General features: G+C 48.0%; 1 protein-coding gene across 1 annotated transcript; it reads left to right on the top strand.

The window, feature by feature from the left end:
• Nucleotides 1-11,477: 11,477 nt before the first annotated feature.
• Nucleotides 11,478-12,544, top strand: F5B22DRAFT_416391 (uncharacterized protein). The gene is made up of 2 exons (XM_047971596.1): nt 11,478-12,136; nt 12,193-12,544. Exons 1-2 carry the CDS (start codon nt 11,850-11,852, stop codon nt 12,359-12,361), a joined length of 456 nt encoding a protein of 151 aa, XP_047834482.1. The 5' UTR covers nt 11,478-11,849; the 3' UTR covers nt 12,362-12,544.
• Nucleotides 12,545-12,830: the final 286 nt, after the last annotated feature.

The following is a 12,830-nucleotide window of genomic DNA, read 5'->3' as shown; positions in this document are numbered from 1 at the left end:
TTTCTTTAGGGGAGATATTACATCAATATGATACACGGCACAACGAAACTCACTTGCCTATCTATCCCAAGCCGAGTAGATACAACGGAAATAAGTTCTGACTACCGTATGATTTACTGCATTTCTGTCTACCCATCCACACACACACATAGACGCACATGACATACATGCATACATTTACACCTACATAGCCCCAGCAGATATGCGTCGCCGATATCCAAATTCTAGGTACGAGAAGGCGGTGAAGGGGGACTTTTAGTACTAGCTACTAGCTACATCACACATCTATGGGATTTGACGATGGGCTTGGGAACGTGGGGGGTCAAGTCGACTTTCCTACATACCCCCGTTGTCCTATGGAATTGTCTACTTAGCCCGGCTGATCTGCAGTTGAACTTGTAAATTGGCTTTCACGAGGCCCCTGATTGGCTATGCGTCTATATTTAAATGTGCCTACCTGCTTGCTTACACTGCTTACTTCGCCTCAGATAGGCTACGTGTTTAGACTTCTCCCCCGTGCAGATGCTTAGCTCACATATTGAGTACCAAGATGCAACATTTTGCGGGGAGGGGGGAAAGCCGGGCGGATAGCGAGGGAGAAAATGTGGCATGGTCCTGTATGTAGTGTTGTGCATGTGTGCGGGCTTGGTTGCATTTGCTTGGTTGCCTGCTTGGTACCCTATTAGACAATGTTAGGAGAGAGACTCAGTCCGTGGCCGACGGAATCTCTAGGGACATCTGCGAGATTCCTGGAGTCTCTGACTGAATGGGGAGACATATACATGTTAGCCCCTCTGTCTTGTCAGTCAGTGCCTACCCGTGTCTGTACGGAAAGCTGGCTGTGTGAAGTACGTCGATGGAAATGCATACAATGAAACTACATCTTCCCAAGCGCTCTACTTTACTCTCTATCTGTTGAATACTATCCCGATAGGTGTTTGCTACGCGGTCTAATGACGATCAACGGCAAAAGAATATCCGTATTACGAGTCACTAGTAGCAAACAACGGCGGCTGGATACCTACATCATTGTTGTTTTGTGTTAGGTAACAACTTCTTGTTTGCCGTCGGTAGATGTCGGGTAGCCATGTGAGAAAAGAGGTTTGATACACTAAAAGTAGAATAGGAGGAAGTTAGTGTCAATAGATTTACATGCCTTTGAGGGATCGTCAGAGTTGAGACGGAACAGAATAGTGAGTTGCCAGAGAGGAATACAATACCTGCGAGTACGAAGGGGGCATGGGACATAATCTATCACTTTGGCAAGTGATGTCATATGCATCTCATATTGTACTACCCGTGCAGGGTTTGTCTGAACCAGGGGTCAGAAAATCCCGCCTGTCTGCCTTTGCTTCTGCTGTGCTCCTATGCTGTGGTTAAGGGCAACTAACCATGTATGTATCTATGTAAGTGGATTTATGTTGTAGAGGGACAGGCATATGTATGCGTTACGCTAAAGGACAGGCGTGATGTGCGCTTATGCTAGACATTTCCGTCCTTGTTTAATGTGTAAGTAAAGCCCACATCAACCAGTCAAGTCAGCCGGACCCCCAGTCCCAGTTCCGGGATTGTGACCATGTTGTGCTCCGTCGATCTGTATAGAGTAGGTGGTCGTGCAGATCGGCTCGGCTGCCTTCAGCCGTGCTGTTCGTAAGTGGAGGGGGGGGGTCAAAGTGAAGCAAGTGGTGCGACACCAGTGCTTCTCTAGGAACTCCATCATGTACGATTTTGGTAGTGTGCTAATTGCTTGACTTACACAATTGCAGTGTACATCACACAACACTAAGGTAGGTATGGGGATGCGAGCTAGCTACGGTGAGGCTCTGCTGCTGGAGAACGATCTCAATAAGACAACATGGTGATATTCGATCATGGAAATGCTGTTGAAACATTGTACGACACCCGGGCTTAATTGCCAGCCCCTCTTAAGCAGATCCCGAATATGTTGATCTTTGATGTAATACTTTCATTGGTGACTGTTATGTTTGTTGCTCGTACGATTATGACTATGTCGAACGGCTCACAGCCTCTTGACTACGTCACTCTCATGATGAGCAACGTTTGTTTCATGTTTGGTTCTGACAGATCCTTATGTAGATTCCCTGACTTGATTAGCGGATTGATCAGCTTTGACGAGGAGGAAGTCCCTGAGAACATGGCTTCATAACTGTACATGTGTTCACTGGATACTTTGTATGTAGGTACTCGATATTTTCACGTCACATTAACCATGACTCGTAGCAGAGCTCGTAGTGTCTACTAGAGATGACTTTGAGGCTGTATGTGTTTCGAATAGGGCCGATCTACAATTCTATTTTACACATCATTGGCTTTCCAGGCCGTTAACTGTCGCTACGCGGCCTATGTCCAGGCCGTGATCGAGACTCAATAACAAGTTACTCTGAACATCTTGGCTGGGATCTATTGACAATAAGCGGTTACAGGAGCCTAGAGAGAGAGAGAGCACCGGTTCTTATAACTGCTGTTAAACCGTACGAGGTGTTCTCGATAATAGGCAATACCGCACGACGACTTCATTCCTTGAAGACGCCTATAAGCTAACCTCTATAATATCACCAACTCAATCATATTCAAATGTAGTCATAAGCGCCAGTACTAGTAGTAACTATAACTGGCAGATATCAGACACATCCGTCAGCCCATCTGGTCTTCAAGCACTTAATCTGTCGTGTGCAACGCTAACAGTAGATGGCTGTGCTTATAACCATGATGAGCGCCATGTTACCCCGTAAGTGTGACGGCTCTGTCTATCAAATGCTGGTCCATGCGCTAAGCCATACAGAACTCATATATTCAACGACGATATTTCATGTGCGCGGAGTAACATGTATACTCAACTCCTTCGAGATATCTGCTATATGGTGGCCGTGCTATTCTCACAAGACATATTATTCATCAGGAAAGTGCAGGGGAGAAGTTGATAAGGATCGCGAATTGGTGAATTACATTTCGCTGCGCCGCCGTTCTTCAAATGACACAATCTTTGATAGAAGAATTGGGTTTCAGCCTGCTCGTTATGTTCAAGGTATATCTTTAATTTACTGAGATGAGACTGCTTAAACTCTCGAGATACTAGAGTGCTATGAAAGACGTCTGTTATGTATATGAAGCAGGTGATGGGCTATCCAGGAAGTTCAATCTTCGCGCGCAAAGATCGAGGGAAGCCTTATGGTTCTGCATGAAACTATTTCAGAAGATTGTTTTTCCGTTGTAGAATGCGACCTCTATCCACAACAGGTCGCAACGATGAATGACGAAGAATTCTTATTCGTAGCCAGTGTCATCACGAGAATTTTAGCTTCACCTTAGACACTAACGCCTGAGTAAAAGTTCGTATCGACATCACGGACATTTAGTTCATACTAATCAATACCACATATAATTCATGTTAGTATATTGCCAAGTCGGTATAATGATCCTCAAATACTCAATACGGTAGGTTCCGACCCCGCTGGAAGGCTCTGGAAAACTCGTGACTAGATTATCATATCGTGTAAAGCCTCAGAACAGACCATGGCTAATACTCATTCAGCTTGAGGCGACTCGAGACGACGTCAGTCGGGTGACTACCGAACACCGAGCCTGCACGTGCTATGTTGTTTCGCCACAATGTGCATATCAAAGTGCGTTACTGTGGTATCGTATGTTGCCTTGTGAAGGATGATACCAGTGCACCGGATGGCTATCCCAATACTCATCTTACATAATACACCGCTTTCTTGTTGAGAAAGAGGCGAAGGGATGTTGCCTGTAACCAAAGCAAAATCAATCTCAAAGAAGATAGATACTACCTACTCTGTACCTACTTACATAATGATAAGATACGATGTGTAGTCGCGATGAAAGGGTGTGATACGGTAAGTAGTTGCTCAGTTAAAGGTGGGCGAAAGAATAGTACTAGGTATGTAGATAGAACACTGTAGCGGTTCGGACCAACTAGACCTATTTAGCCATGCATAGTAAATAGGGTCTTCTTGGAACAGGGTGATGCCTTCGAGAGTACACGAAGGATGTGAGCAGCAAACTGTCGTGGTGCAGGAACCGGATGCAGGAGAGACAAGGGTACGAACGCCACCCACGCCATCTCTTCCTCGGTGCCATTTTCCCCAGTCACAAACGGGTAAGCAAGGAAGCCAGCGCGTTTTCCCGCAACCCTGTACCAAACCTAGGTCCACGGGTATGCCTCATTGCTCGATGCCGTCATTGTGGCTGACACCCTGTGCAGCTTGCAAACCCGTGACACCCTCTCACCGAATTCTCGTGCTTTGGGCATTCTAATTGATATGGAATTCCCACCTTTCCGCCTTTTCGCAGCTCTTCTGTTGCTTCTTCTGCTATCCTGCGCGTCGCCAATGTCAGTATTGTCAGTGACGGGCTCAAAGGATAAACAAACAAATCAAGAAAGTTGACAGATTCGATTAATAATAATTATTTTTAGCAGGCAGAACCGTGGCCAAGCATCGTGCAACGGCGCAGGGTGGGCGGGTTTTTGCAATGCCAATTATTACGACCTCCTGAAAGTTTGCCTAGGATGGCAAGTCGGACGGGTACCCTCGGAATCGTCAACTGGGGAACTTCCACTTGGCCACTTGACGCGGGCTCGGTGGGCTTTGACTTGCCATCCTCGCCATCCTCCAGCCCGCTTGGTCCGCCTCTGGTCCGCCAGTGTGTTGCCAGTCCAGTCTAGGAAATCAGTCATTGATGGTCAAACTGCATTAATTTAGGAAGATCGACAATTCCGTCGCCGATTGATCAATTCTTGGGGAGGTTGGCGTTATTAAGTGTCGAGGTGTGAAGTGCACAATGTGTAAGCATGTAGGTCATCATAAGCAACTTGCAAGGATAAGGCTTCAAAGACCGTGCCGCCGCCCACACAACTGGTCAGCAGCATTGGCTCGACTGGCTGGACTGGTACTGGTCCTGACTGGCGAGCGTGCAATTGCTAATTGCCAATTACTACTGAGTCTGTACTGCAGATTATCACCGTGCATGCGCTGCTGACGCGATCGGCCGGCGACTTCAGAGGTGACCAAAGGTGATCAAAACGTCTCAGGTCCTGTGGATCACCAGAGACAGCTGCTGGTATTACATGATGTCACTGAGGTCCCTGAACATGAGACACGAGACAGCTGGGGCAAGCATAGGCAGCAACGGTGAAACGAACCACGGCTGTAGGCTGAGGCCGAAGAAAGATAACAAACAAACAAGCGAGCAAGCATCACGACCCGACGAAACGAACAGAGGCGACAAGCTCGTCTTGGCAAGGCGCACAAGGACAGAAGAGAGCTGACACGACGCACTCGGCACCCAACAACAGCATGAGAGGGAGGGCGCGCGCGGGCACTGGTTTTCATGGCATGCAGTAACATACCTACCTCGCCTACTAGTAACAGAGGAGCTGCACACTATTATGTACACGAAGTGCGCTACGCAAGCGCTAGAAGAGTAGGCTCTATGTAGGCTCTATGTAGGTAAACGGTGAGAGGGTGAGAGGGTGAGAGAAGCGGGCGGGAAAATGGGCAAGGAGAAAAAGAGAGAGAGAGAGAGAGAGAGAGACGAAGCCGAAGATGGAAAAAGGCAAAGACCGGCGTCGGTGGGATTCGTGATTGGCGAGGTGGTAGCACAAGATTAGCGCAGATCGCCGCCCATGACATCACCCCGTCGCTTGTGCTAGCTTGACGCCGGCTTTGTCCTCGGTGGGGTCTTATTTTTTATTTTTATTTTCTTATTTTTCTCTTCTACTTACATTTATGGACTAAGTTCTTTTAAGTAAGTACCTGCTATGGGATGGCATGTGTTTGGGTTGGCGGCATGTATTTTTTGTATTTGTGTGTCTCTACAGTGCAGGCCTGAGGTACCTTGGAAGTATCGAGGGTGGTCTGGCAGATCCTAGGGGGTATAAGGGGAGGGTTGGAGGCGACATTAGGGAAAGTTAGGGGCTCTTAGGGGCTCTGTTAGGGGGTTAGAAGGTAGGTATCAGCTGCTCTCAGGACATGTTCCGTACCTAGAGAGCCCATACTGTGCACTCTCCCTGACCCTGACCCCGACCCTGACCCTCGCACTACACCACCACACCAGACCACACCACACCACACTACCTACACTACTACACCTGTCTGTCAGCGAGAGCACAACTCCGACACACGACCATTTCCCAGCCGACTCGATTGGATTGGATGACGGGACGAGGTCAGAACAAGGAACAAGAAAAGTGTTAAAAAAAGATGGATCCTCAGGGTCTTCTCAGGGTCCCCTTTCCCACACCAGCCACCAGTCAGGGCAGAGCCAGGGCCGCCCCTCCAGACTCCCTCGGTAGACATCGGAATCATAGAATTGCCATTATTGCTGTATCAGTTATCAGTATCAGGTTGGTCATTCTGCAGAGCGTGTCTGGGCGTTGCTCAATCATCATCGCCTCTGCTTTGCCCCAACAACGATGGACCCTTAAGGGAAAGAAAGAGCGCGCTTCACCAGACGCTCACATAAGTATAGTACCGAGAGTATCTACTACTTATGCCTCCAAACCCTGGAGGTGAGGTCATTGCAGGTCTCACAAACCTGGTCGCACCGGTATCCCGTCATTGTCATCAATGCGATGACGATGACTTGCCTTGTGCACGATAGTGTAAAGACGACCCGCTAGGCTCGGGGTCAGATCAGGTCAGGGTCCGGGAGGAGACGAACAGATCCGTTGCCTGTTCTGCCTGGCTATCGTGAGATGTTTTCGTCAGCTATCGTCATTGTGTCGGTGGGCGATTCTCGGTCTCCTGGCCATCGACTTTCCTCGGGCTGCCAGTCGGGAATTTGCCATGTGCACCTTGGCTAGGCACATACATACTTATAATACTTTGTTATGCATGGCTCGCCTCAGCACTACGTACACACGGCAACTCCTCCAGGATCCGTCTTATCATCCCGCTGTTTTTCCTTACCTGTAATGTTAAATGTGCAGGATGATCGTGGTGCATACGGTCCCATCGCCGCCGCAGTAAAGTGAAATTCAGGGTCCTTTGCCCCCCTCCTCTCCTTTCCAGAGCATCGTCGTGTCAGATGTGCGCCTATGCTCGAAGCAGAACCCTTGCGTTTTAGCCTTCACTCACTCCGTTTACCTACAAACAATACATGTACTCACAGTACACTGCATATACTTACATAGTATAGTACATTAGCTACCTGTATTGGCGACGACGGAAGGTCTGTTTGGGTATTTCCCACCCCTTCCTGCTCCCTGCTCCCTGCAGCTCCCTGCAGCTTTTTTCACCAATGGCTCGCCTCGCTGCAACCGATCACGCGCCAGAAACATCGTGGAACGCTCTAACCAACTCGCCCGTGGATCATTTGACCGGCACACCAATACTTTAACAATCGGCGTGTCAGGTAGTATTACATAGGTAAGAAGTATGTATGCTTGCTTCCGCTGCCACATGTGTTAGGTAGTATATTTTTCACTTCAGCCTTAATGTAACCCCCGGAGATGACGATTATTTTTGGACACATTCAATCTCTCTTTCGTGTTTGGGGTGACTGTTCGTTCATAACATAGGTACTTCGTATTTGCTTTTACATATACCTATACTTACAGTACTACTTGCCGAGTACCTATGTAGCACTATGCTGTCTACGTTCTGGCGTTACGCCTAATACTCCAAGAGCGGCATCTTCCAGGTTCTGTCTACTTAAGTAGGGTTCTATCTTCCCCAGACTCGGTCAGGTCGGTCGAGGGTCACCGAGTGCTTTGCCGTTGGCTTTTCCATTCCCAGTTTTCAGGACTCCTACATGCTACATGGAAGATCATGGTGGGTTCGCAAGCTAACGTTAGCACTAACAAGCCATTAACATTCATCCGCCTCTGCCCGCCCATCTCTCATGGTGCTAATCGCTTTTCTTCCTCGTATGGGGTTCTAACTATCTGTAGACTATTGTTATGTAGATCAAGTCTAGGTATTCGCGCCGCGCTTTTTATTTTTTTCAGCGCAGACAGAAGAAGTCCTGGCGGGGTGAAACGTGTTTCCCTGAGACCGGCATCCAAGCTTCTCTACGCTGTGGAGTGAGATGGAGACAGCACGCAGGATTTAAGTGCGTCTGTGTAGTTAGCGTATGGTACATGCTGTAATGTAGAATGAATGGTATTCGTGACATGGCATTACAACATGTGGAATTGCCAACAGCCTGGCCATATTTTTTCTCAACAAGGGGGCCTTTCATTGGTAGCCGCCAGCGACACTGGGAGGAGGCATTGTCAATGGAAATGTACGCAACAACAACAGCATTTGATACAGCGTGATAGAGATGTCATTCTATCCCGTACACTTAGCGCTAAAGCAACGGCTCGCTCTTTGTACCTAGTCTAATGGATTTCAGACTCCGTCGGAGCACAAGCAAAACGAAACAGCATCTATTTCCTAGTCAGATTTGGATACTGACATTGGCACTACGGCAATTACTTAAGTGAGTATGCTCTACATGAACTCGCGAAACCCATGTACAGCTTGATTCCGCCTGAATCTTTGAAATACCGAGCTCTCATCGTTTGGAGGGGCCAGATTGCTCATACCAGTCGGTCCTACAATACAGGCTAGGAAGTAGCTCAGGTGAGGAATTCATTAGTACACTATTAGGCAAATGCTCATATCAAAAATGTGTTTAAAAAAATAAAAATAAAACTACTGCTAGGTCCCATTTTAAGCAGATGTCGGCTCCATGAAGAGAAGATGCTAAACAGCAGCATAAAATTACAAGATCTTATAATGATGCAATGACGTTTACGTAGTAGGTTGAAGAGTACTTAAGGGGGGAACACCAAGAAAGTTATATAATAGGACATATAGGAGTTACTTTATACATGTATCTTTCAGAGGGTCCAAGTAGTGTAGGTACTCGCAGTTAAAAAACAAAAAACAAAAAAAAAACGTGGCTAACCAATCCCAGAAAAGCAGGTGTCTGGGAAAAAGAACTTGATGCAGTTAGAACCTCCAGAGCCAAGCCTATTTAGCATAACAACTCTTCTTCCTCATCCCTCTTCGTCATCACATCCCATCCCCGGCCTCGTCCGCCCACTAACAAAAGGGCAAATGACCGAATGACCTCCCGCTAGCCCGTTCACGGATAGCTCTTAGGGAGGTGAGGTACTTGCGAGACTGCTGGAGAATACATTCATCAAGACTTTCGAATAGAGTCAGGCATGGCGTGTGTTAGATGGCATAGCAGTGTATTGGATTATGTAGGCGCAAAGTACTGTATGTGGTAGCGTCTTACTATCTAGTACTTACCTTAAGCTCTAGATAATACCTACACTAACAATGCTTCTAGAAAACCAACCTTCTGTCAATGCCTTAGTACCAGAAATCTTTTCACATTAGAGTCGATGCCTAAGTCCTTAGTAAGTAAGTAGTTGGCAGTTTACTTGCATGTATTCACATGAAGTATAATGTACATACAATAGATAATTTGCTGTGTTCTACCTACTCTATGTACTAGTAAGTATGTATGGCAGTCCACCGAAGCTCACTTCAAGCACAAGGGATCCTTTTATTGCAGCATTGCCAGCCGTGTACTTCTCTACTTACATAGACACACCAATAAAGATACTATATGGTAAGTACAGTGAGAAGACATGCCATGATACTGTAATCACGGGCTACATACTTCGTAGTAAGTAGGTATTTCCATAGGCACGCTAGATACCCAACTGCGGAGATGTCTCTCTTTCGTTTGCATTTCTTGGGTCTCTTTCCAGTCACGCTCCTGCTTTCTGAAAAATGCAAACCCGTGGGTATGTACATAGGAAGAGAGAGCAGGTAGATATACCTCGCAGATAAGATATTAACAAGGACGTGTAGACTTGATCACCAAAGCAGCAGCATATTTAGAGTACTTACTTACATGTAAGTAAGTTTCTCAGGGGAGAAAGAAGAGTCCCTTTGCGCCGGCCGCATACCTTGCTCGCTGTCCATAACCTTAGGTACCAATAGCAGACCCTGTAAATCATTCCCTTTTTGGCTACTCCCGTCTACTTACTCTATGTACATATAAGTAGTAGTGTTATACCTACTACCTATGTAGGTAGTGTATCTGCTAGGTATCTCCTCTTGTATCAGGGGACTCCTCCTCCTCCTACGCTACGGCATACGGCACGCGGCAAACGTCGCTCAACGCTGTTCATGGAATACCTTTTTGTGCTGATCGACATGACCCACGACAGTTGCTATCCACACAATCAAACGTTGTGAGTCCTCGACCCGTTAGTCAAATACCAAATACCCGATGATAAGTACCTACGCCATTCCCCAGCGGTACCAATCACTCAGGGCCTCGCTTCACTGTCTCCAGTGTCATGTCGTGTAGTCATGTACTTGGTTTAGTTCAGGTACCTAGGCGGTACATCGGTCTAGTGACGCAGATTTGTAGGGTACACACGAGGTACTCCTAGCGCGGTATTCGCAACGCCAAGTTCTGCTTGATCAGTACTTAGCGCCCCTGGTAGCCTGGGTTCTTCAGTTGTGTACTCCGATGTGCTTGCAGTAGCGCAGCGTATCTTCAGTCTCTAGATAGTCTCTAGATAGTCTCTAGTCGCAGCGTAGTGACGCTGTTCCAAGTCCAGTGACCAATGACTGGTCAAGCCTACGTGACAGGCATCCCGAAGCGCTATCCCAGACAACTGCTATGTACACTAGGTAAGTATCTCTACCTACCTATCTCTCTCTTTCTCTCTCTTCTCTCCCACTCGCCCGCCCTCTCGTCAGTCCCGTCGACGACGACTATCTTCATTACACTTCAGCGCCGCTCAGCATCACACGCAGCAGATCATACCTACCGGTACCACACACACTTGGCCACCACCCTCAGCGGTCCTCGGCGCTGCTGTCTGTCCTGTCCTGTTCGTTCAGTGGTAGGTAGTTCAGTGGTAGTTCAGTATCCAAGTTCGGTGGCAGTACATGCGCCGTACTGTCCTGTACTGTACGGCTCGCTACCTCCACGGTCCCCTGCCCGGCTCTACAGTAGTGTGCTCTCTCGCCGTTCCAACACCGCCTCTTGTTGTTCCTCTTCCTTCACTACCTCGCCGCCAGGTACCTCGTCCGCGTGAGCTTAGACTGACGATCACTTCATCCTAAGTTCTGCTTCCCGTCGAATGGTAGTCAGCACCTACTTTGGTCGCTGTCCCCGCCCGAGCCCCTCCCAGTCGCCTGCTTTGCCTGCCTGCCTGCGCTGCTGCTGCTGCTGCTGCTGCTGCTACTCTTACTGCTACTGCGACCAATCCTAAAACCCTTTTTTTTCCCTCTTCGTTGTCGTAGCCCCGAATCCGCTGTCCTCTGCTACAACCACACTGCCACCTCTCTTCTACCGTTGTTTGCTTCTATTTGGTCTCTGTCCTCCCTTCCCCTCCAGCCACACTTTACCATCTTCCATTCGCGTAGTCGACATCGGGAGCACAACCTCACGCTATACCTCTCCTTGTGTCTCTCTCCGGCTGCTCGTAAAGTAACGCGAATGAATGCGTATTACACCCTAAGTTGAACCTTGGGACCTGCTGCCGCATTCATTGATAAGGACTGGTGGCCCCCGTCTTCTTCAGCACCTGCGCCGAGCTTCCTTTTCAACGAGTAGATTCGCCATCGTCCCCATCCGTGTGTTGAGTGGTTGGGGAAAGGGGTCCGCCTTGGACGGGAGACAACAATTCATACCGCTATATCACACCGGCTCTTGAATAGTTGTCCCCGTCGTAGAGGTTTTCTGTCAACCGCAGCACTGGCTTCCTTCATTACTCTTTTAGCAATTGGAGAAGGTTGTTGGGATCCAGGCCGCTATATTATCACCAGACGTGAAGCACCATGAGCCAGGCAGAAACTGAACAGTCAACGAACCCGAACCTGTCCGAACGGTCGGACTCTTCTTGCTCCTCCTCAATAGATCAACCGGGGATGCATGCCCCTATTCCTACTAGGCCGCGCCTGATCACGCGCAAGAGCAGCGGCACATTGATAGTACCTCGGGATTCGACTGAGGTTGGCCCGATAGAACATGAGTACGAGGCCGATGACGTGCGCGCTATGAGCCCACGGAGAACGAGCGAGGACCTCGAGAATCTGGGACGCGAGGCGCGCGAGGAGCTCCATAGGTGAGACACGAGACGATTAGTGATACATACATGACATTTGCTAACACTTCTCCTAGACATGCCGCGGCCCTACAAGAGTCTCTATTAATGCTATTTCATCGCATAGAAGCAGTGAAAGAGGAACATGACAAACTCGACAACAACAATAAGTTTTTACAGAAATATATCGGCGACCTTATGAGCACCAGCAAGATCACGTCGTCAAGCAGTCGAGGCAGGAAATGAGAAGCTACCAGTTTACGGATATCAGGGTGCATAGCCCCTGTTCGTACAAGTATTCGCGCGAACCAAGCATTGGCCACGCTCTATTATCAGCAATAGCGACGGAACCTGCCGGATTAGATTCGTCTCAAAGATGCACTACCCACAAGAATATCATCGTAGAGGTAGACGGCACCCTATCACGACCTCATTCTCATACCAACAAGCTGGTCGACTTTCTTCTTCGTTGTGATTATACCAATATCAAGGATTACCGGTGTTGAAAAGAGGGTTATACCACTGTTTAGGACTTGGTCACAGCATACTACATTGCCCCGGGCATGATTGAAACGGGCTTGCATAACCAAACGGCGTTTGGGCTGTGATAAATGGCATTTGATTTTGATTTTACTTACATATTTACATTCATGGGTTATACCAAAGAGGGCATTTATTCGGGCGACCTTACAGGGATGCTTGTATGTAGGATGTG

This window comes from Xylaria bambusicola (genome assembly GCF_022495145.1).
Source record: "Xylaria bambusicola strain CBS 139988 unplaced genomic scaffold F5B22scaffold_5, whole genome shotgun sequence".
Lineage (NCBI taxonomy): Eukaryota > Fungi > Ascomycota > Sordariomycetes > Xylariales > Xylariaceae > Xylaria > Xylaria bambusicola.
Note: the sequence above shows the minus strand (reverse complement) of the source record. Positions and strands in the feature narration are given on the sequence as shown.